This window comes from Bombus huntii, chromosome 11 (genome assembly GCF_024542735.1).
Source record: "Bombus huntii isolate Logan2020A chromosome 11, iyBomHunt1.1, whole genome shotgun sequence".
NCBI lineage: Eukaryota > Metazoa > Arthropoda > Insecta > Hymenoptera > Apidae > Bombus > Bombus huntii.
Genome location: NC_066248.1, coordinates 807,697 through 831,650, shown reverse-complemented (window position 1 = coordinate 831,650; position 23,954 = coordinate 807,697). Strand labels below are relative to the sequence as shown.

The following is a 23,954-nucleotide window of genomic DNA, read 5'->3' as shown; positions in this document are numbered from 1 at the left end:
GCATGCAGCCTTCGGATTTCCGAGGTTCCCTAAACTTATCTACATGTTGATTCTTAAAATTACGTTTACTATCAAAATTAAAATATTTTACATAATCGCTAATATTTTATATCATAAATACAACTTAAATATATTATCTTAAACGTTACTGTATATGCATATGCAGGGCCGGCGCAAGGCAGGTTCAGCGCGTTCACCAGAACCTGGCCCAGCAAAAAGAAATTGATTACGTACATGATTACCATTTATCCTAATATCAATCATAATACTCTAATTAGACACGACGTTTCTTAAGAAAATAACTTACTTAATTTAAAAAATTAAATAATCTTAATTAAAATTAATTACATGCAACGATGGTAATGCAAATTGATCAAACGTTTGCTTCTTCTTAATTACAATGAAGATATAACGTGTCTATGGAATTCTTCTTGCTTGTTTTAAGAATTTATAACAGATGTGAAACTATTTATGATGTTTCAAGCATGTTTTTATTATATGATATTTTAATTACTTTACATGACAAAAATTTATTCACCCTTAAAACCTCTGTTAAGTCCAAAGAAATCATTGACAAAATTCGTTAAAAATTTTGGGATACACATATATTTCAATAATAGCAAAACGAGTAAACTGTTATGAAAATCATGTTTTTAAAAGAAGATTAGTTTGTATTCTAAACAAAATTCATTTTAGTTCGAACTAACATATCGATTAAGTTTTTTATTTCATTACATATATCCATATAGAATTGCTTAAATACAATACAGAATACGAACTTCCTTAAAAACATCATTTTAACACGATTTAGTTTAATGGAATTTACAATTTGTTCAAAATTATCACAATTTGTTCGGCCAATTATATATTAAAGATAATTAAAATCAATATGAATACTATATCATCTATATGTTATATAATAGGAATTATAAAAAAAAATTAATGTTTCGCGCTACATATATCTATAACAAATCACAATTCGTTACATTATTACAATATTACATTATTATCGTAGAATGTTCGATCACCATTTGTTGTTCAAATAAACATTTACAAAAATATTAATACGCTGTATTAATGTTTGTTTGTTTATCGATCTAACTAGGCTTTTAATCCTTTTTGTAACCTCAAATTTCCAAGCATATCAAATGCATTAGCGATCTTTTAAATATAGATATAAACTGATTATGTTTACTTCTGATTATTAAAATAATTCGTTCTTACAATTTTCCAAGTATAATTAATAGTTTTATTTCTTTCCCTTCACGATAATGAAATTACTTTATAATGCATTAGATATTTCATTAACTATTTATAAATATATTTTAACTTCATATACATATACATACATATGTATAAGTCTACAACAGCTTCCCTGTCACGAATACATATTCCAAATTCATTGTGGCTCATGGAAGAATGTAAAATACGCAATACATTCTTAGCACTATCGATAATTATCTGTAATTTCATTCCCCTTCTTAAAATATTCATTTAAACTGTTATATGTATATCATCCTAGATCACGCAAAAAATATTTACAATTGTAATCTAAAAAAATTGGAGAATCACAGCAACAAATGGGACATATTTATTATGTACTTATGTAGTTTTGCATTTTCTTATGAATAACAATTTCTTATTTTATTTCTAAGTAACATTATTAATAAAATACATTAAACGAAATTAAATTTTTTGTCCCCGTAAAACCTTTCAATTGATCTTTTGTGTCTCTCAAAACATAAAAAATATTAAATGTCATAATACCTTTTTGGACATTGTCAATTTATACTGATTAATTTTCTATAAAGATATTACAATTTTCAATTTTTATGGAACAAAAGGTTTCGAATTTTCGCGTTATCAAGAAATCTCAGCACTTGTGCTTTTCTACTGTACAACTGACGAAACTGAACGATTATAATGACGAAACGATTATAATGTTTATAGTAGATACAAAAGCACTCGGCAATTATTTTGGCATAGTCGATTTGGTAAATCTCGGAATGCCTGAAGCAATATGTGGACTTCATATGAATATGTTCTGTTCGAAATACACAAATTCTTATAAAATATTTATACATATTATACTTAACATCTATTGTAACATAACATATGACTTACTAAATTGTTGAATGTTAATCAATTTCTTATGAACTACCGTTTATATCGCCCCTTTATTAACTGTAAAGCTTTTGCCATTAGTGGTGCCTTTGTTTTCTTTGCTATATCAATGAACAATTAAAAGAAATTATGTTAAAATATTACAATATTTTCGAACATTATTTTACTAAAAAACAAAACTCAATTCTATATTTTATATGCTAAATAATAGTTCTCTACGCATTTACTATGAGAGATAATAAATTTTTAAAAATTAAAATCATTGCAATGTGCACAAGGTGATGCATATAGAAATAGCCCCATCTGGATATCTCAGCTGCTATTAATGATAGGAAAAAATGCATGAGATTAAACTTGCTTGGCATCGAAGGGTACATAATCTGATATCAATAGCTTTTTAATAATGCACTAGCAATGTATTATTAGATAAATAAATCACCGGAATGTTCGATCACTTCCTAAAAGTAAACTATTTTCATAGTCATAGTCATCAGTTGACCTTCAACTATCTTCAATGACCTTGAATCACAGGTCATTATACGCGTCTTAAAAGCTCTATAGATGGTTACGTAGAAAACATCATTCCATTCAAAAAAACGAAATTAACATCCATATGTCCTTTACGTGTCCATCTACACGATCATCTATATCATCTATTTATTATTTACATCAGCTATTTACATCAGAGTATGTACCCCTCGACGCTGAGCAAGTTCAGTCTGATGCATTTTTTTTTATCACCAAGGGCAGCCGAGATATTCAGCTGGTCTGTTTTATATGCCTCAACCATGCAGGATATTCCATCGTATATACATGCATAATATCTTATAAAATATGTCAGTAATTTATCATCGTGTATAAAAATACTTACATGGTTTTGTACGTGATACAGGTGGTGATGGAACAGAAATATTTGTAGCAGCTGTTGGTCCTCCACCACTAATTAATTTCTTTTTTATAGTAGATGCAGTATTAGGTACAGAATTTGCAGTGCCATATTTAGCTTGCTTTTTAAGAACATTTCTTGGAGGTTTAACAACATTATCTACATATGCAAGTTTAGTGGATCTTACTGGTACAGATTTGTCTATTGATTGTTTTATATTAGCTGTAAGCGTTTTCAATTTTGCTTCTCGTTCGTCTAAACATCGCTATTAAATAATAAAAGAATATGAAATAATAAATACGAAATAAACTAAGATATTACAAATAAGGAGAATTATTCGTTTTAAATCTACCTACCATATACATCTCGCGCCATGTTTCCATTTCTTCTCTTTGTTTATTTCTAAATTCGCGATTGCAGTGATATTTCCATAATTTATCTGTGTCTTCAACCAAATAGGGATTATAATGTTCCAACATAAATAACTGATCTGCTGTTGCACGTTCAAGAACAGGTTTTATAATATCAAAAGGCACACCACCAGTAAATTCAAGTGCTACATATAACAAATGAAAGAAATACTTAGAGAATATTTTTATAGAATGATCGCTATACGTCATTTCATAAATAAGTCATAGGTAACCTACCATCGATATTCTCTATCAATACCCTTGTACATATCTCAAACAAAGTTGGTACTGTTGTATAACCAGATTTATTTCCTGAATATACTTTTGTCCTTTGCAATTAAAATTAAAATTAAAATTAAAAATGAACATATTGCTTTCATATGTATATATCTTCATAGTAATACAAAACATACCTTTGATTTTTAACATACATTACATCTGTAAGAGTTTTGTCTTCTTCTTTGCGATAAACAGGATTAATATATGGCAGTGGCTTGTAATTAGGGCTAATCTCTGGTAATGTAGATGCCAAGTCTACACTTAATGGCTCTAACTTTATATTTGTTGTTAAAAGAGATGGTGTCTATAATAGAAAATGTGCATTATGTTTATATTTATATTACTATATTATATACTGTAATGTAAGTAATATAATGTTATTAATTATATAGCACAAAGTACCTGTAAAGTATCACTTGTTGATTCACTTCTCGCTGCTATCTTTTTATTACTTGCAGTTGATTGTTCTGCTTTGAACATTTTTGCTGTACTTGTATTTGGAGAGTTGTTAGTACGTTTTCTGGATGTCTGAGCCATTGTACACATACCCAATGCTTCTGCAAAGCTAGCACCTGTATACAAAAAAACACTATTTAGAACACTTTTCAAAAATAATGATTTAAAATAATAAAATAAAAGAACTAGTTTATTAAACAAATAAATATTTTACCGGTACTTAATTTGCTGAATATTTAAAAAATTATAAAATGGATATAACAGTGAAAGATATAAAATATTATACATATTAAAAACTATATATAAAAGATTCGTCTTTTTTTGGTAATGTTAAATAAAAACATTTATAAACAATATATTTATAAACTAACCTGAATGACAATCTATTCCTTTGTCTCCATTAATTTCTTGCTTCATTTTTACCAAATCCTTCGATTCTTTTGATCCATGTTTTAAATGCTTCGAATCTGTATTGTCTTTATTTTCATGTTTGTCTCTTTCATTCTTATGCTCTTTTTTCTTACATCTATTTTTGCTTTTATTATGATGTTTCTTACAAGAGGAACTGTGATGTTTTGATTTGGAAGAATCCTTATTAGAATGCTGATCACTATGTTTAGTTTCATCTTTATTATGATTTGTATGTATATCAGTTTTATATTTCTGTTTTAATTTACAACTAGATGAATCAGTCCGATATTTGCTACAGGTGCTCTTTGATTTCTCATGAGAGTCTTTCTTTTCATGCTTAATTTCAGTTCTAATTAACGTGTCTTTATCCTTAGGCTCTTCTTTTATTTTAACTGAAATTAATATGGTACTGCTACTGTGCTTTTCAGAATTATAGGATACATGAGATTTACTTTCATCACTGTCACTATCTGAAATTTTCCTTCGTTTACTTTCTTTGTTCATAATATTTGAATCATCACTTTTGCGTTTATGAGCCTCGTCGCTACTTTTGAGTAAGTTATTACTATCCATATGTCTATTAGAATGTTTTTCTGTGTTATTAGACTTACTATGACTACGATGTTTACAACTGTGAGTTTCATCTTTCTTACAGGCACTTTTAGTATCCTTTGAAGATTTTTTATCACTTCCCAATTCATTTTTATGGCTATGTTTAGTTTTATCATGCTTTTTTTGTTTCTCTAGATCACTACTTGAAGTTTTAGCAATATCACTATTATTTATTGACTGATCTTCAACAGATTTCAATTTGGATTCATGTTTAGAAGTATATTTATTGTTGCATGCCATTTCATTCTTTTCTGACTTATGCCTATGAATATGTTTTCCACTTCCTTCAGTTTTATGCCTGAAGAATTGGTTAAATACATATTTACTTAAAAATTAATAAAATAAAATGAAATAAAATAAAATAAAAATACCATTAGAAAGAAAAAGATATTATTATGTTTAATATCGTAAGAAATATCTTGCATCTTATAAAATGAATTTTTATATTTTATTTCAACATTTAACTACTACATGCTACAATATATAATGTTGTATATACAACATATCTATTTCATACATTAAGATTATATAAAAGTCATATTTCTTTCTATCATACCTTTCAGGACTCTCCTCAGGTTTTGGAGACTCACGACTGTCACTGTAGCTCTCAGGTGCATCAGGAACACATGCTTCATCTTCATCTTCACCTTCACTAGTTCCTTCACTAGCAACCATTGCTTTCCATTTTGCAACAAGCGCCTTAGCAGCATCTCCTATACCACCATCATATTTCCTCAAAGCATTTACTGTGCGTCCTACACCAGTTTCTTGAAGATGCTGCACCGTTACAGGCAGATTAGATAGTTTTGAAATACAATGAAGTATCTGTAACACAATTGAAATAATATATTATAGCCAATACATTAATTACGACCTACTATCCTGTCAAACAATTATAAATAAAATATAACAGGAAAAAAATATTATAGCTGTGAAGACCATAATATATGAAGCAATTTAAAATTAGCACAATTTTTATTATAAGAACAATACCATACAAATATATAAATGCTAAAATTGATAGAAATAAAATTGATGTGAATCGTGTTTGGATTTCATTATGAGGTTATAATTCAACGATACTAATAAAACTGCATCATCGTATACGATGAAGAATATAGAAATTAGCGTACAATACATACCCTATCCTCGTTATCATCACATTTTTCAATATTTCGCTGGTAATGTTTAATTTTATCCACTACAGACATTATTGCGGCTCCCAGCTGCTAATTGGCGTCGCCTGGTAAAATCCATCTGTTCATGGATTACTAGTGAAGCACAAACTAATATACGATACAGTTAGTCAGTTCAATGCTCATCTGTGTAGACCAATCAGATGATGGATAGAATCAATATGACGTTGTACTAACCAATAAAATATAGAATAGAGTGGAAAAGAGAGGGAGGTAGATATATAAGAAGAGAAATAGACATAAGAGATGTAAAACCGAAAAGTCCAAAGCCGAGAGGTACGGACTAAGCAATAATAATAATACTAACCTGTAAAATACGTTATGAATGTTCTACTTTAGATATGCATAATTTTTAAACTGCCGGATTTCTAAAGTTAAGATTTGCATTTTTGGATTCTACGTGCTAAAAATTATTAAATGACAAGGAAAAGATCAATGGTTTTATATCCCCCAAAAGCAAAGTCAAACCGAATTTAATCTTATATGTACATAAACAAATACAGTATATATATACTTTTTATAAAAAAAGAATGGTTGTATTAACACGAGTTTTATATTGTGCAGCAAAGGTAATCTAATCTTAACATATTTAATATTCCTTTTTCATTCAATTAGTATAGTAATAGAGTAGAGACAACATAGTTTACAAATATGTAGATTAAGGATTTATGGATTAATTATTTAGTTACCAAGGAAATATATGCGACAAGGCATAATTGACAGTTTGCGTATTCACGTAAGTGGAGGCACCGGCGGTTCTGGATTACCTGCTTATGGTGGAATAGGCGGAGCAGGAGGAAACGTATGTCTTGTCTCAAAAGAAAGATTAACATTACGAAATGTTAAATACAAACTAGAAAATATGAAATTGAAAGCAGGAACAGGAGGCGATAGTAGCAAAAAGGGGCTCATTGGAATACCTGGAACAGACTTAAATATAAGGGTTCCAATTGGTATCACCGTTTATGATCAAAATCGCATTAAACTTGGTAATGTACATGTAATAATAAATAACAATAATTATTCTTGATTGTTTATGATATCTATTTGTTAAAATATAGGTACAATGAATTCAAAGGATACAAAATTGGTAGTTGCTACAGGTGGAATAGGGGGATGTGAAAGGACAGGCTATTGTGGTCTTAAAGGTCAAAGTCGCACTATAGTTCTTGATCTTCAGTTACTTGCCGATGTTGGTTTGATAGGTTTTCCAAATGCAGGGAAAAGTACATTTCTAAATGCAATCTCAAAAGCTAAATCAAAGATTGCAGATTATCCATGTAAGTTTATTGTGTATAAAACACATTATTTTTTTACTAGTTAAATGTATACTATTTTTTCTTACTTATTATGGTTTTTTTCAGTTACAACTATAAAACCACAAATAGGTATTATAAAGTATAAAGATCACAGAGAGATTTCAGTTGCAGATTTACCAGGTTTAATTGAAGGTGCACATATTAATAAAGGAATGGGTCATAGATTCTTAAAACACATAGAAAGAACAAAATTACTGCTCTTTATTGTAGACATTCAGGGATGTAAATTTTCTATAAGACATAAACATAGATCTTGCCTAGAAACTGTGCTCTTATTAAATAAGGAAATTGAACTTTATAATCCTGATTTGCTAGATAGACCTACAATGATTATAGTAAATAAAATGGATACAAATGGAGCAAATGAAATCTATAATGAAATTAAACTAAAATTAAATAATTTATCAGAATTTCTCTCAGAATTTGATGAATCAATTCAACCAAAAAGAGTATTGCAATTTGATGATATTATAACAACATCTCTAATTTTACAAAATGCAGATGAGATACGTGAAATTAAAACAAAGATTAGGCATATTATTGATAAATATGAAGAAGCAAAAATTTCCGTTCAAGACATGGATTCAAATGAAGATTGTTTACGTACAAAGTTAAAAAAACAAATGCAGCAATATGCGCCGACACTCTTATAACTTATCATATTTATTTAAACGAATTACACGGTGTTTCGTTACGGGTAGTACAACCTATCCATACTGAAACACTGTATAATCAAAACAAAAACATATTTTTTTAAAAACAGTATATACAGAAATGAAAAAGTAACAACCTTGTAATTAATAGCCTTTGCAACATAACAATATATGTATTTGACATTTTATTCTTTTAATTGTTTAGAAGTTTTTCCTTTATTTTTACCCATTTACACTTTAATTTTACTGCTTCTACTTTTTTAATCCAATTTTCTCCAAGTGGGGCCGTCTTTTCTATTTCGATTTTTTCAATTTCGTTTGGATTTCTGATGATGTCTACATCTGCAATCCATTTTTCTATTCCATTCCATGCTATCATCGTCCCATTATCAGTGCATAATTTAGGTGGAGTTCTTATAAAGCTATAACCTAATTCCGTACTCACAATATTCAATGCTTCAGCTAGGAAATTATTACATGCTACTCCTCCAGATACAACCTGTTCGTTAAAAATAAGCAATATATATTGAACACACATATATATCAAATTAAGGCAGTGTTCTTCATACTTTTAACGTACCAATGTTCGTTTATTTTTAGGAAATAATGACATTTTATTAACAAATTCCATTGCTCGTTGAGTCCTATGACAAATATGTGTCACTGTAGCTAATTGAAGTGCTGCACATAAATTATATGCATCAGGAATCACTGCATCACCCACTATGTTATGTTTTCTTTCTTCTAATTCAATGTACTTGCTACAAAGAGTTAAGAATGAAGAAAAACTAAAATTACAATCACTGTATCCTGTCATTACAGGTGGAAAAAAAAACTGCTCAGTGTTTGATGCTTTATTTGCTGCAATTTCTATAGCTAGGCCTCCATTTAAAGTTCTAAATTCTGGAATATTTTTTAATTTGAGTCTTCGTGCAACCTATAAATGTAAACTTATAGAGTAATTTAATTTAATCCATTTACTATTTCTCATCTAAGTTATGTGAATTAAAAATGTATTAAAAAATATGTAAACAAAATTATGATAGTTAAAAAAGAGATGATATCAACAATGCAATGATTACCTTATCAAACATCTCCCCAGGTGCATTATTGACAGAAGTACCAAGTAAATAAAATTTATTTACATTATCAACAATTGCTAGTAAACAATGGGCCCCAGAAACTAATAAAATAAGATATGGGAAATTAATCTGTAATTAAAAGTTAGTTTATATCTTCCTTATTAATCAAATTTTATAATATATTAAATATGAACATTTTATAAAAAGACCTCTCTGCTCATTCTTGCTGTTAAAGCATGAGCTTCCATGTGATGTATTGGTATAAGAGGTTTTTTCCCAATCTGTGCTAGATATTTCCCAAATTGTGTTCCAACTCTAAGAGACATAGGAAGACCAGGTTTTACAGTTGTAGCTATTGCATCAATATCTTTTAACGTTAGATTTGCAGCTCTTAATGCATTCTCACAAGTTTTTGTAATATTGTTTTTATGTAATACTCTTGCAACTGATGGAATTATTCCTCCAAGACTAGAAAACATCAAAGTTATATTCTAAATCATCTTAAAAGATTCTATAATATATTATATAAGCATTATAAGAAAAATTATTAACAAAATTTTTTAATTACTTCAAATGTGTCAGATATTGAGAACTAATTGCTTCACCTAAAATTTGTCCTTTACTATCAACAATTCCACAAGCTGTGTCATCACAGCTAGATTCTATTCCTAAAATTATAGTAGGCTTGCTGTGGAAAAAGTTCTGTACTAACTTTAAATTACGTTTATGTAAATATGAAAATTTAACATTATTTGTAGAATGTTTATATAAGTATTTGTGAAACAATAAGCCTGTATTATATGCCATTCCCAATTTTAAATTAAACATGAACTCTTTTCATTTATATTTAGAACATTATAATATATGTGGACATATATTGTGTATATACATGTATGAGTATATATACATATATAGACATGTTAAAATTATATTGTGTACTTAAGTTATTTGCATTTGCACTTATGCACAAATTCAAACATAACCGTATCAAACATAATAGTATTAGCCCATTAAAATGCTAATAATTAAATTAATGATTTATATGTGGTACTTTACTCAATTTTGTTTATTTTATGTAGTGTATGAAATTAATGCAATATGCAAGGGCAGGAATAATATGTGCCATTACTATATTTGTTATGATATTGTATTCGATATTATTTCGAGATTTCGATATAGGAAGTTGATACCTCGAAAGTAACAATCGATGTGAGCTACGCAACGCTCGTTATCTCGGGTCTCGGTGCCATCACAGTTTGCAGATTTTCCTTCAAGTATCAGAAAGTGGATGTACAATGTCGGAACAGTAAGAGATATTTATTTTTCCATTACAGAAAATTAATGTTCTGATATAATTTTACTATTCGATTTAACCTCAGAATTATTTTATATACAATTATAAATCTGTTATTTCTTCCGTATAGCTATGTTTAATTTGAGGTTAGAGTTATAATCATTGTTAATAGTGACGTACATTGTGTTTTTTCCATCATCCATTGTATTCTATCTTTTTGTGAATTATTCATTTACTGGTTTTGCAATTAAAATTCATTTCGTAAAATACAGTGATTGTATTTGCAGGATATCAAAGAAGTATGATAACCATAAAAATAATATCTGTTTTTATTGTGTACTAATGGCTACTTTAATAAACATGGTTTTGATTACTTTTTGTTGTATATAATTGATTTCCACAAGTTTAGTGAATTTCTTATTATATTTTATTATCATATTTTAACACGAATTTATTGTATCTGTATGTTAATTGAAAAAACATATTTTAATAATATAAAAATATGTTAAATATATTTAAAAGAGATTTTTAACTTGATGACCGCTGTACCTATTTTTATTTAAGCTTTTACTTGTTTAGTGATGATACCCTATTGGACGAAGATCTTGGAGATGAAGAATATGATCTAGGCAATGATGAAGAAGAGGCTCTTTTAGCAGACGACTATGAAGTGGAGAGGGTGAGCATATTGCTGGACCATTATTTTGTTGTTAAATAAAAATTGGTTCATTATAATGCATCATATGATACAATATAATGTTCATGTCTAATAACAATTATATTAAAAAATATATATTACAGTTAGAAAATTAAGAATTTTGTACTCTATTTGTTAATGTAATGACAAATCAACATATTACGATTATTAATCAAGGCGATCTTAAAAATTATAGTATGAAATAGTAGTTGCACATATAAAGTTACTCTCTATGAATTTTCTAATAATTCTTCTGAACTTTGTCAAAAATAATTAATTATTTAATACAAACAGATTAATTTTGATATAATTTTGTTTTCATGTGTTTTATAAACGATATATTTCAGCAAGCAAGAAGGACTTCATTTAGTTATATCTGATTTATTTTGTGTATTATGACTAGGATGAACAAATCTAAAATCATAATTTCAAATTACATATTCTTCATTGTATGATGATACTATCCTAGACACAAGATATTTATCATTAATTCATGTATAGAATCACTTTATAAATGATTAAACAAAGATATGTTCTATTTGAATATTTTGAAATTTTTCAGGGTGAAATAAGCATTTTACTTAAATTGTGAGCGAAAATATTATGTGCTTATTATATGCGTATGAGATTGTATTCAAAGTTTAAAGCAAATGCACAAAAATTATAATACATTTTTGCGTAGGCGAAAATTTTGTATTTTATGCAAATGCTTCATATTAATTGTTGACTTATAAAATTTATTACGAGATTTCTCAACATTATTATAATATACAAAGGATGTGAAAATGAAGCATGGAACATGTAAAACTCATCCATAACATATTTAGTAAAAATTTATGCAGGGAAAATGAAAGATAAACGATTGATTTTTATTCTTTGTATTCATATATCATAATATTATTTGTTGTAGCAATTTCTATCTTTTGTACTATAATTGCTTTCCGTATTTTCCTTATTATTTAAAATTTCATAATTACTTTTATTAGTGCCGATAAAACTCTGTATATGTATAATAAATAGTAAGAACTTGTACGTAATGATATTTCCTAATTTATTATGTTATTTGTACTTATTATGTTTCCTTTTCCCTGTTTGTTAAAAAAGCACAACTATTAGATATTGTAAGCAGAATAAATGTTAATGGTAATTGAAGCAGTACGATTACACAAGTTTGTTAATGTGCTATTCGTAGCCTCTCAACAAATTACAATTGAAAGCACTATTAAATTTTGTGATTTATAGTGCAATTACTACAAATAATATACTCAAAGATGTCATGAAAATTGTGTGTTTTAATGAAAGTTTTTATGTATAAAAGATATATGAATGTTTATAATATACATGTTTATATAAGTTTTCTTAAAGTGTGTTTAAAAAGTTAGTCCACACAATTACATTTCATTTCATTACAAATGGAAATCACATCTTGTTCAGATTTTTAGAAAATTAAATGTAATTACGCAATTATTATTTTGTAAGATGTATGAAAGATTGAAAAGAGATATTTGATTCGATGAAATCTATATATGATGAATTCTTTCATTAAAACATTCAAATGTTATGGAAAAGAGATATCGAGTCTGATTGTTGTGATACAATGGTATTGTAAGAAGGTAATATCGTTCGTTCTTTTGAGCGACTGTAACAATACATCGTACATACTTTATATCTTTGGATATCATATCAACTTGTATAACATTTCAAGTCATGTATCTATTTCCTTTTCATTAAAAAGCAGTATGAAATATTCAAAAAATTGAAATAGAAACTCAATGATTCTTAATGCAATTTGTCCAAAATATATGCAATACAATCGAACATAATAAGAAAACATATTGTTGAACTGCAATATATCATGCTGCTGCTGCCTTGAATTGTAACATATTGTATAATATATATTTATAACAATTCCGTATTGCGAAGTATCAAATATGCTATCGCTTTTATTGAGAAAATATTTTATTATTCTAATTGACTGTTACGGTAATATTCATTTGCATGAATTATAATAGTACCTAACAGTAAGTTTTGTCGAGAAACTTGCGATTAAATTTTTTGCCGTATAAATCTTATTATTAGCGGCTGATAATAATTAAGAGATTCGATGAGAAGGAAGGAAAATTGATAGAAATAGGAGGAAAGAATGGTGCGAGAATTCTCAAATGCGGTACCTTCGTTTTAATCATGGAAGAGTAACTTCTTATAAATTGATAAACATATAGTTAATTAAGAGTAGATTGTAACGACCACGGCTAAATATTATATTTTCATTACAAATATTTGGCAATTTAATTCCCTGAGCAGCAGAATAGCTATAAGGGAGAAGAGGAAACAGATGATGTACTGGACTTAGGAGTAACCGACGCGCTTGATGACTTAGATGGTGAAGATGAAAACATAGAGTTTAGTAGGAGCAAAACTGATAGAAGCAACGACAATGATTTTTACGACGACGGAAATCAGCTAGAGGCTCAATCGAAGTATTACGAACAAGATGAAATTAATGAATATAAAAGCGAACAAACCCGACAAAACGATGAATTTTCTACAATTGATAACATTAATACTTCGAATAATATCGAAAAGGGAGATCTACGAGAGAAGTTGCAGAAAAATGCAAAAGTCTACTCTGGGAATGGACAAGGATTGGAAGATGACGAATGCGAAGAAGCTAAAGAAAGGAGGAACAGATTTCAAAATGAAAGAACTATTGTTTCTTCGAAAATGAATAACCATATACCGGATACTTTGGAGAACGTGGTAACATCTGAACCATCCAAGCTAGCATCTAGAGGCCGTGGAAGAGGTCGAAGTACAAGAGGAAATCGCGGTGGAAGATTTAATACACAAAATTCGGGAAATTTTAATCCAAGGTATGTGCAATTGTTGCAATTCTTAAGATCTCTGTCCTTATCTATTTATGGTATTATATATACGCGTTTGTGTGTACACATGTATAATATTAGAATATTAAAATACCTATTAGAGTGTATAATTGTTTGTAAAATGTGATTGGCCAGGTTCGGTAATGCACGCAACGCAAACTTCGATAATCAACCACCACCAGTATGCAGGCCACCTTTACTCGAGACCTGGCCACTCTTTTTCCTCGGAGTACCAAACAATATGCAAAACCAACAACAGATTGTTTACCAGCAACAAAATTCTCAAGTACAACCCTTCCAGCATTATTCTCCAAACGGTTCGCTCCAAGGCCCATCGCATTTTGTAGATAATAGACCACAATTCAATCCTAATCAATTTCAAAATCAAGTGGCTCCTAGAACAATCGGGACAAGATTAGATTACGGACCTCGAGGTGGCTTGTCAGGATCTCTTCAAGGACCGCCTTACAGCCATCCATCGAATCAACCACCTTATGTCCAAATTCAACCGGCGCCAGTTGGTGCGAGTACAGCCCCGTTTCAAAACTCAGCTTCTCTTATGCAAGATAATCAAGCTCGGCTGATGCAAAACAATCAAGGTCCATTGTTGCAAGGGAATCCTGGAGGAACGCTTCTTGGAAATCTGAATTCAGTCGTACCTGGAACATCGACCGCGCCATTGTTACAGGGCAGTCAACCGTTACCTATGCAAGGATATTCACGTCAAGCTTCTTCCCAAGGGCCACTTATTAATCATCCTAACGTCAATCAAATACCAAATCAACCACCTTTCGAGAATAGACCACCTTTTCAAGAAGCAGCTCAATTTGAAAACCGATCCATTTACGATTCGAGGTCCGGATATTCCGATCAAGTACCTACCAGTCAATTTAATACTAATACGTTACCTGTACCGCAACAATCCACTTCCAATGTACCCAATGTACCTTTACCTCCAGGGCACAAGATTTTAATCAATCCTCACTTTCGAGGAGCCGTTCAGTCGACAAACGATGGTAAGTTCTTTCAAGTGATTATCGACTTTTTTTTTAACTTTTATCAGTTCCCTATAATTTCATATTAATTCCTCTTACTTATGATTCCTTCTGGTTTGATTCGCAAACAGCAAGACTCGCATGGGATTCCAGTCAGCAAACACCTAATTTATCATCTCAAGTTCCTACTGGCCAATTCTCACAACTCGCTGTCCCATATCAGAATCAAAGTTCGTATAATCAAACCCAACAAGAACCGCCACATTATCAACAAAATTATCAACAAAATAAAAGCGACGTATGTATCACGTGATATTGACCAATCTAAGATGTAACAAGATTTTACAGGAAATTATAATTATACGAATTTTCACAGGATCCTTATGCATACTTTTCTGATGTATGGCAAGAAAATAAGCCGCAGAAAAATCAAACTGGAACTCAGAATAAACAGTATCCTTTAGAAAGTAGTTACTTGCGAGATGATAGCTATGAATCCAGTTCGAAATATAAATCGGATCAAGGGGATCAAAAAAATAATTATCCACAGGTTGGTGGCGTACGAATTGGTAGCAAGCATATTAAGCGTGAAGAATATAATCTAGTTTTTAAAAACAATGCTCATCCCCAGGATCACAGAGGAATCCATCAAAATTATCGCGATAAAGATTTGTCGTCGAGAACCAGAAACGATCATGTTTCGAAGGGTAAGGTTTGCTCGTCAACCGCGTATCGTGAGAATTATGATCAAAATCATGTGCAGAAGTCTAGTAGCAGACCAGTGAATACTTCGATAAGAACTAGATTGCCACAAAAAAGAGTTCCCAACTCTGTAGACAGACCTTTACGTGATTTGAGCCCAAAACGAATAAAGGTTAGCAACAGAAATCTTCAAGAAGTACGAACAGTGGATATGTTAAACAATACGAATAATGACAAAAAGGTATATACACATTCATATTTTATTTCCTTCCCACGCATTGCATATTCCTCCAAAATAAATTTTTATAGGATGAAGAAAACGACCCAGAAATGCAGGAATATAGAAAAAAGATGGAAGAACAGAAACGGCTTAGAGAAAAGATCTTGCGGGAGAAGGAAAATCGACGAAAAATGGCTGCAATGGAGAAACAAAATGATGAAACTAAAAACGAAAATACATGTATGTATAATAACATTTCATTATATAAATCAGATATACACAAATGGTTTAGTAATTAATTGCTTGAGTACAATGGATACGTTTTCAAAGGCAATGTTAAAGTTGAGTTTTTTTAGTAATATATTTTTTTTATTTTATTTTTTTATTTTATTATTTAAGAGAGTTACCATTTCTTTATCAAAGTATGCAGAATATTTGTTAAAAATTATTTCATTCTTTTTCTTCTATTATCATAATTAAGCATTTATTTAATAAGCTATAATATTTCAGTTATAACATGATATTTCGTTTAAGAAATAACTATAATATATTGTGTAAATAATTATATATAATAATAATAATGGCAACAATTTAAAATGAATATAATTGTGTGTGTAATGAATAATTTCACTTCCTAGTAAATGAAAATATACAAGACGCAAAACCTGTATCAGCACTTATGGGAGTAGTAAAAGATGCATCCACAAACAAAGGACATACCAATACTGGAAGAGGACGTGCTCGTCCTACCAATACACAATCTACAGAGGTATATGACTAAAGATGCCATGCTTTCCTAATTGTCTGTACACAAAACATGAAATTAATATTTCCCTTTTTTTCTCTTTTTTACTTCTTTTTTTCCTTTCTTTGATATACATGCTTGTAAAACAGTGAGAGTAATTAACGGTTTTTCTTATTATGATATTTTTTATAAGCAATTCGTGCTTAATGCTCAAGCAAATAAATTGTATAAAATGTGATCATGTCTGATAAAATTTTATTTGTTTGTATTATACTAAAATGAAAAAGAGAAAGATTCAAATATATTGTATATAAATATTATAGGTATAGAAATAGGTGCTGCAATATCTAGGAAATTAACAATTTTTTTTATTTACTAAAACACATTGTTGCAGTTTTTATTTATTTGTGAGAATTATACCATTTGTAAATATTTATTTCTACTTGAACGATAACTTACATATCTCAAATAATATATCATTAAATAAAAAGATATATTATTTATATATATATATATATATATATATATATAAATTATATATATATATAGGTCTATCAGACTTTCTGTATATTTTTTACTCGTGTTCTAATAAAATACATTTTTAAATACTTTTTGTTCTATTTAATTTCCTCCAAACTTTTATTAAGATTATTCTATATTAAAATGTTTTATCAACTCTTTTTCATTTATTGTAATTTTTGAAGCAAAATCTTGATCTTTTTAATGAACTTTTTATATTGAAATTAGTAACTCAAATATTATTATTCTTTCTTATACTTTTTTACACGGCATGCTATCTTTTACGACTATTTTTGTTATAGGTTGCAGAGAAATCATCATGTATACGAATTGTCAGGACAATACAAACTATACAACCCAATGACTCTATAGATTCTACAAAAGACAGTAATTCTGGACATACGATTAATCAAGGAAGTGAACATACAAAAGTATTAAATTCCCAATCTGGAACACGAAGAATTGTAATTCAGAAACCATTATTAAATACACAAAAGGTTGCCACTACTATACAAAAAACAGTATCAAATTTGCAGAAAGGTCAACTGTTGATGCAAAACAAGTTAGTTAATGTTGCTCAATGTCCAACTCAAAGAATTGGTCAAAATCAAGCTGATGTTTTAAGAAAATTAGCAAATATAGGACAGAAAGTTGTTGGTACTTCACAAAGAATTGTTAAACAAAAATCACCAGGAAATCTTCAAAAAACTGTGATTAATGTACAAGAAGTAACGAATACCAATGCGAAAAAGGTTGTTGTTAATACACAAACTAACCAAAGAGTTGTACTACAAAAATCTCCTATACAACAGAAAAAAATACCGGAAATAAAAACAAATACTGTAAAGGTAGAGAATTTAGCAGCAAGCACGTCCGAAGCGCAAATTAGACGAATGTGCCAAGGCATCGGAACAATTGAGGTGACTATCTTTGCATGAAAACATTTAAGACTTGAATTTTCGTTGCAAATTCATGGATCCTTTTTTCATATACTTTACCTTTAGAAACCATAAGTCCAGTTTCTTTTGTGGTCGTTTCTTTTTCTTTTTTTCTTTTTTTTTTTTTTTATAATGATATACAATGCCAATCTTTTCTTCTTCAAGCATGTTTGTTTCTTTTGTGGGTTTTTTCTTTTTTTCTCCTTTTTTTTCTGTTTTTTTTTTAGTATTTTAATTATGATTATTTTGAGAATGATTTCAATTAAGATTTATGTAATTACGGATTATGTTAATTAAGGTTTCTGACAATATCCCACATATTACATTTGTGTCAATAGTAATACTAATAATTGCGTTTTTTTTCCTTTTTCTTTGTTTGGGGAGAAGTTATTATTAGTTTGTAATACTATTCGAAACCTTACATTGTTTCTTACCTTTTTGGGTATTTTTTTCATTGAGGTATATAAATTTGTTTTACAACTGACAAATTCATATTGTTGTAGTTGTTTAAAAATCATTATCCCAATATTGTTTCGTATTCATTCAATATTTGATAATACTCTTCTTTATAACAAAATAAAAACAAGCATTTGATAACTACAGTATTGTATTACTTTCCTTAATATATATACATGAATATAGATACAATATTATATTAACATGTAATTGGCAGATTTATTTTGAAGAATATCTTACATTAACCTAAAAGTTTAGATCATATTTATAAATAATGACTATAGTTCATATAAAACTATACAATAAACAATATAATAAAAGAATATAGCTATATATTTAGCAATATATTGTTTGATAATATTTTGCTTAAATCTATCTTGATATACCTTGTTTATTATGTATATATGTATATATACAAAAAACGTTTATTTTAATTATTATAATACTTTATACGTTAGAATCATATATCTGTTATGCAATTTATTATTATGATTTCAATAAGTTTTTGTAACAAGTTGAAAATACGCAACCTTTTTAAAATACATATTAGTTTCTTTAATTCAACAATTTAATAATTATCTGTTTATATTATTCGTGTTATAGAGCATACAAATGGGTGAGCGCAGCGCAACGATTGTGTTTAAGACGCAGTCTGCTGCTATGGTGTTTCACAAGAAATACCAGCGTAAAATGCTTGACCTTTCGCTGATAACCGTTCGCCTTGTGCCGCAATCAAGCGGAACTAAGACCACTACCACAGTTATAAAAGTTTCTTAAGAGATATATTGAACATATTTAATCTAGTGTATTACGATAAAAAAAGAGAGAAGAAGTATATAAGTACATTCATATTTACGTTTATACAAGCAACGATATTTTATTTTACCGAAGCAGCCTATATATGAATAAACGCATTTCGTATTTTACATACATTTTATTTAAAGTATGTTTCGTCCAGGAATTAGAAAAAAAAACATTTTCGGCTGCAAATAAACTGTATAATATATCTTTACAAATGAAGTGAATAAACTTGACCATTTAATTTGTACATATGTCAAATATGAAATGTATATTTCATATAAAAATATACACGGTAGTATCTAATAATATATTGTGCATTTAACGGCTATCATTTATTACACAGCATATATGTTAATCTCGAAAATTTGTAATTTTAAATGCAAGAATATACATGTATCATTACATAAAACACATAAATTATATCTACGTTGTATAGTATTTTAAATTAAAACCATTCAAACCACTACAATGTATGTGTTTGTTGAAGGTTATCTTAGAGTGATGTTACACTTATGCATATATTTATTCATATTTGCTATAAAAATTAAAAGTAAATTAGGTTATAGAATACAATTACAATGTGTTACAATATTAATCAATGACATGCTTAAATTATGCATATATCAGACAGTTAAAATAATTGTAAAGTATCAATGAACCCATCATATTTTTCATGCTTGATATAATCTATACTATGTAAATTAGTAGATAGATGTTTTATTACAAATATCATTATACTAATTTACAGTGTGATAATATAAAAAATATATGACATACCTCTCTATAATAAATACTTTTAAAAAATTAAGTCGAAAGTATTTATTCAATACATTGCAAAAAGTACATTATCATAAATAGAATATATAACTTTATTTCTTTAATACTTGTTAATATGTACGAAATACGAAATTTTTCAAATTGGAAACGAAACATTGAATTTTTATAAACAATAAATTTAGAAAAAATTATAAACATATATATAAATATATGTTTTGAAAATACATATATATTATATTTATTATTATTAATTTATTAATTTATTACTATTATTAATACCAATTACAATTAAATTGATATTAGGGTCCCCTCAGACAATCAATAATATTGTCAATATTTCAAGGTTCTCGACAAAAATGCGATTTATCAATAAATATTGACATATCGATCCCTTTAGTTGAGAACCTTGAAACATTGACAATATACATATATGTATGTATTGATAGTCTGACGGTACCATATGTATACAAAGTGAAAAAATCACATTCCTTGTAAGCAAGAAAAGTATATTCACAAATCACTACATATATGTATATATATGTATATGAAAACCAATTTTGTTCATTAAATTTATCATTTATTATTTATCGTCTATTTAAATTTTCCAATATTTATTAATATCACTATTAACTTTTGCCATTTTTAAATCATTCTTCACAAAAAATATATATGCCTTAGTTATTGTTTATGCCGTGCTGTGACGCTGCGTTAGCTAAAAATCGCGACGAGTAATTGTATTATTTTATCATTCTAATTAAAACTTAAATTATTTTCTTAATCATTGTGAATGTATCAATGTTAATATGGCTTCGGCTGAACTTGAATGGGCTAAATTCGTAGACGAACAAGAGAAACTATCAGCAAAGGTAATATTTTTATCATATATGTGTATCACCGGCTTAACCTCGCTATTGTTTGTTTATTACACATTTGCTATTCAAAAAAGTTTCTTTTTTGTGTACCTCCCTTGCTTAATTTTTAATTACTGAAATTATATATATTCAACAGTTAAAGCATGTTAAATCTATCAATAATATAACAATTTTAACCCCTTTTTATAACGAAACATTTTTATTATCTTTTTTTTTACCGAAATAATAACTTGTCGACTCTTATGACGTGTCAGGTGTCCAATCTAAATATAGATAAAGAACCTAAAGAAAATACAGCAAATACAGATTCCAAAAATGATGATGGTTCGGATGAGCAAATCTCAGCCGCAGAAAAATCATTATTCCAAAAAATTATACGTAAAGGTTTGGTAGAAACAACACAAGATATAGAGGTTCAAAGAAAGGATCCATCTTCACCTTTATATAGTGTTAAATCTTTCGAAGCTCTTCATCTGTTGGTATTTTTGCTATTAATTTCTTTATATTGATATTGTTTTAAAAAGATTATACAGTATAATATATATTATAGTAAACCTGCTTTATTAAAAGGAGTATATGCAATGGGATTTAATGCTCCATCAAAAATTCAAGAAACTGCATTACCTACTTTACTTGCTGATCCGTAAGTTTGTTTCTAATATAAACAAGTTTCGTTCATTTTTTAATACAAAGAATAAATGACAATCATAAAGTTTAATCGGTTATTTATAGACCACAAAATATGATTGCTCAGTCACAATCTGGGACAGGTAAAACAGCTGCATTTGTATTGGCAATGCTAAGCAGAGTCGACACCACCAAAAATTATCCTCAAGTGCTTTGCTTATCACCAACTTATGAATTAGCTATACAAACAGGAGAAGTAGCAGCTAAAATGTCTGCATTCTGTAATGAAATAAAAATAAAATATGCTGTAAGAGGAGAAGAAAGTAATACATATTATAGATCATTTTCAACCATACAGAAATTATCTTTTTTTAACAAAAATTTACATCTCTCTTTTTTGTTATTTCAGTAAGTCGTGGATCAAAGATTACAGAACACATAATCATTGGAACACCAGGAAAAGTTTTAGATTGGGCTGTTAAATTTAAGTTCTTTAGTCTAAGTAAAATATCAGTTTTTGTTTTAGATGAAGCAGATGTAATGATAGCAACGCAAGGTCATCAAGACCAGTGTATTCGTATTCATAAGTAATTATTTTAGTTTATAAAAACGTAAAGAAATGATATTTCAAGCTGCATATTGTATTTATATTTAAATTTTACATTTAAACACATTACTTACAGGCAGCTTCCACGCACATGTCAAATGATGTTTTTCTCTGCAACTTATGAGCCAGAAGTGATGAAATTTGCAGAAATTATAGTTAATAATCCTTTAATAATAAGGTTACTGAAAAAAGAGGAAAGTTTAGATAATATTAAACAATATTATGTAAAATGCAAGGATCTGGATGAAAAATATGCAGCTATTACCAACATATATGGTGTAATAACAATAGGACAGGCAATTATTTTTTGTCATGTAAGATATCTTTATGTTGTATTGATGAGTGATTTTTCCGTTTTAAAATTATAAATAGTATTTTTCATTTACCTATAGACTAGAAAAACAGCGGGTTGGTTAGCAGAAAAAATGACAAAAGATGGTCATGCAGTAGCTGTTTTATCTGGGGAACTGACAGTTGAACAGAGAATTTCAGTTTTGGATCGTTTTAGAGCTGGTCTTGAAAAAGTTCTTATCACAACTAATGTTTTAGCCAGAGGTATTCATGTAACTCCAGTCCTAGTTTTAAAGTCTAAAGCTTTTTATATTTCTTTCTATATATTTATTACGTACTTTTAGAACTATGGAAGTATAAATATGGAAAACATTTTTATAACTTTCCAACATTAATTATATATTTATTTAAGTGGTTCAGTAATCAAAAAATGTTGCAGGTATTGACGTTGAACAAGTAACAATAGTTGTCAATTTTGATTTACCAGTGGATCAAAATCGGCAAGCAGATTGTGAAACATATTTGCATAGAATTGGTCGTGCTGGACGTTTTGGTAAATCTGGAATTGCTATTAATCTAATAGATTCGTCTCATGCAATGCAAATATGTAAGGATATAGAAGAACATTTTGGAAGAAAAATACATTACCTTGATGCAGAAGATGCAGATGAAATAGAAAAAATAGGAGCCTAGATTAATATTTAAGAAATACAATTATGCTTTTTATCAAATACGTATAGATATATTGTAATACCTCCTAAAAGAATAGACATTTGTATTCTCAACATGAATTCTTTGTATTTCTTTTCCAATAGCACATATTACCAACAAATATTATATGTTTACCTTTTTTTACAATGATTGTATGGTATTCTTTAATATCGAGTTAAAATATGGCGATTGGATCAGGAATATACACAGAGTTTGAACAATATAAAAATAAAAAAATATTTTTATATGTTATACAGCAAATAACTGTTTGACACAGAGAAATATCATGTCCTTATCTTTGTACTGCATGTAACTTAGTTAAAATTAAGTTTGAGTTTTTATATAAAAGAAAAACTATTCATTCCTTCCACATTTAAATTTTAATTTGA

The 23,954-nt window shown here is 28.5% G+C and overlaps 5 protein-coding genes across 10 annotated transcripts; 3 read left to right on the top strand and 2 right to left on the bottom strand.

Moving 5' to 3' along the window:
• Window positions 1-1,632: 1,632 nt before the first annotated feature.
• LOC126871194 (transcription elongation factor B polypeptide 3) lies at window positions 1,633-6,488 on the bottom strand. 3 transcript variants are annotated; one of them, XM_050629708.1, is made up of 11 exons: window positions 6,321-6,488; window positions 5,735-6,003; window positions 5,178-5,476; window positions 4,527-5,036; window positions 4,102-4,271; window positions 3,834-4,003; window positions 3,658-3,749; window positions 3,367-3,566; window positions 2,996-3,275; window positions 2,125-2,225; window positions 1,633-2,064 (listed from the first exon to the last, which is right to left on the bottom strand). In XM_050629708.1, the coding sequence occupies exons 1-10, from the start codon at window positions 6,387-6,389 to the stop codon at window positions 2,158-2,160; spliced, it is 2,127 nt and encodes a 708-aa protein (XP_050485665.1). In that variant the 5' UTR covers window positions 6,390-6,488; the 3' UTR covers window positions 1,633-2,064; window positions 2,125-2,157. The 3 variants fall into 3 exon arrangements, with proteins under 3 accessions (XP_050485665.1, XP_050485663.1, XP_050485664.1); XM_050629706.1 differs by having other exon boundaries at window positions 4,527-5,476; XM_050629707.1 differs by having other exon boundaries at window positions 1,633-2,044; window positions 4,527-5,476.
• A 125-nt stretch (window positions 6,489-6,613) lies between these two features.
• On the top strand, window positions 6,614-8,543 carry LOC126871226 (GTP-binding protein 10 homolog). 2 transcript variants are annotated; one of them, XM_050629818.1, is made up of 4 exons: window positions 6,614-6,943; window positions 7,116-7,363; window positions 7,436-7,654; window positions 7,739-8,543. In XM_050629818.1, exons 2-4 carry the CDS (start codon window positions 7,237-7,239, stop codon window positions 8,344-8,346), a joined length of 954 nt encoding a protein of 317 aa, XP_050485775.1. In that variant the 5' UTR covers window positions 6,614-6,943; window positions 7,116-7,236; the 3' UTR covers window positions 8,347-8,543. The 2 variants fall into 2 exon arrangements, with proteins under 2 accessions (XP_050485775.1, XP_050485774.1); XM_050629817.1 differs by having other exon boundaries at window positions 7,060-7,363.
• LOC126871221 (tRNA N6-adenosine threonylcarbamoyltransferase, mitochondrial) lies at window positions 8,328-10,599 on the bottom strand. 3 transcript variants are annotated; one of them, XM_050629804.1, is made up of 6 exons: window positions 10,485-10,599; window positions 9,997-10,096; window positions 9,638-9,919; window positions 9,429-9,557; window positions 8,927-9,283; window positions 8,328-8,845 (listed from the first exon to the last, which is right to left on the bottom strand). In XM_050629804.1, the coding sequence occupies exons 3-6, from the start codon at window positions 9,905-9,907 to the stop codon at window positions 8,540-8,542; spliced, it is 1,062 nt and encodes a 353-aa protein (XP_050485761.1). In that variant the 5' UTR covers window positions 9,908-9,919; window positions 9,997-10,096; window positions 10,485-10,599; the 3' UTR covers window positions 8,328-8,539. The 3 variants fall into 3 exon arrangements, with proteins under 3 accessions (XP_050485761.1, XP_050485758.1, XP_050485760.1); XM_050629801.1 differs by having other exon boundaries at window positions 9,638-9,896; window positions 9,997-10,595; XM_050629803.1 differs by having other exon boundaries at window positions 9,997-10,594.
• LOC126871188 (uncharacterized) lies at window positions 10,599-20,153 on the top strand. The gene is made up of 11 exons (XM_050629692.1): window positions 10,599-10,734; window positions 11,302-11,401; window positions 13,724-14,292; window positions 14,440-15,320; window positions 15,431-15,597; window positions 15,676-15,849; window positions 15,931-16,242; window positions 16,311-16,461; window positions 16,860-16,990; window positions 17,788-18,405; window positions 19,483-20,153. Exons 1-11 carry the CDS (start codon window positions 10,724-10,726, stop codon window positions 19,654-19,656), a joined length of 3,288 nt encoding a protein of 1,095 aa, XP_050485649.1. The 5' UTR covers window positions 10,599-10,723; the 3' UTR covers window positions 19,657-20,153.
• Window positions 20,154-20,911: 758 nt separating this feature from the next.
• On the top strand, window positions 20,912-23,645 carry LOC126871216 (DEAD-box helicase Dbp80). Its single transcript, XM_050629785.1, has 8 exons — window positions 20,912-21,323; window positions 21,584-21,804; window positions 21,880-21,972; window positions 22,062-22,279; window positions 22,366-22,543; window positions 22,640-22,877; window positions 22,956-23,118; window positions 23,294-23,645. Exons 1-8 carry the CDS (start codon window positions 21,261-21,263, stop codon window positions 23,545-23,547), a joined length of 1,428 nt encoding a protein of 475 aa, XP_050485742.1. The 5' UTR covers window positions 20,912-21,260; the 3' UTR covers window positions 23,548-23,645.
• The last annotated feature ends 309 nt before the right edge of the window (window positions 23,646-23,954 follow it).

Bases quoted from the DNA above. Each gene is read 5' to 3' on its own strand.
- LOC126871194 (XM_050629706.1), bottom strand. From the start codon at position 6,389: ATGTCTGTAGTGGATAAAATTAAACATTACCAGCGAAATATTGAAAAA. The intron at 6,004-6,320 runs GTATGTATTGTA...ATTGTGTTACAG, and splicing joins GTGATGATAACGAGGATAGG to ATACTTCATTGTATTTCAAA. The intron at 5,477-5,734 runs GTATGATAGAAA...CCAATTCTTCAG, and splicing joins CCTGAGGAGAGTCCTGAAAG to GCATAAAACTGAAGGAAGTG.
- LOC126871226 (XM_050629817.1), top strand. From the start codon at position 6,905: ATGGTTGTATTAACACGAGTTTTATATTGTGCAGCAAAG. The intron at 7,364-7,435 runs GTAATGTACATG...GTTAAAATATAG, and splicing joins TCAAAATCGCATTAAACTTG to GTACAATGAATTCAAAGGAT. The intron at 7,655-7,738 runs GTAAGTTTATTG...GGTTTTTTTCAG, and splicing joins AAAGATTGCAGATTATCCAT to TTACAACTATAAAACCACAA.
- LOC126871221 (XM_050629801.1), bottom strand. From the start codon at position 10,256: ATGTTTAATTTAAAATTGGGAATGGCATATAATACAGGCTTATTGTTT. The intron at 9,897-9,996 runs GTAATTAAAAAA...GATGTTTTCTAG, and splicing joins CAATATCTGACACATTTGAA to TCTTGGAGGAATAATTCCAT. The intron at 9,284-9,428 runs GTAATCATTGCA...TTACATTTATAG, and splicing joins CTGGGGAGATGTTTGATAAG to GTTGCACGAAGACTCAAATT.
- LOC126871188 (XM_050629692.1), top strand. The intron at 14,293-14,439 runs GTATGTGCAATT...GTGATTGGCCAG, and splicing joins TCGGGAAATTTTAATCCAAG to GTTCGGTAATGCACGCAACG. The intron at 15,850-15,930 runs GTTGGTGGCGTA...GCTCATCCCCAG, and splicing joins AAAAAAATAATTATCCACAG to GATCACAGAGGAATCCATCA.
- LOC126871216 (XM_050629785.1), top strand. From the start codon at position 21,261: ATGGCTTCGGCTGAACTTGAATGGGCTAAATTCGTAGACGAACAAGAG. The intron at 22,280-22,365 runs GTAATACATATT...TTGTTATTTCAG, and splicing joins TGCTGTAAGAGGAGAAGAAA to TAAGTCGTGGATCAAAGATT. The intron at 22,878-22,955 runs GTAAGATATCTT...ATTTACCTATAG, and splicing joins AGGCAATTATTTTTTGTCAT to ACTAGAAAAACAGCGGGTTG.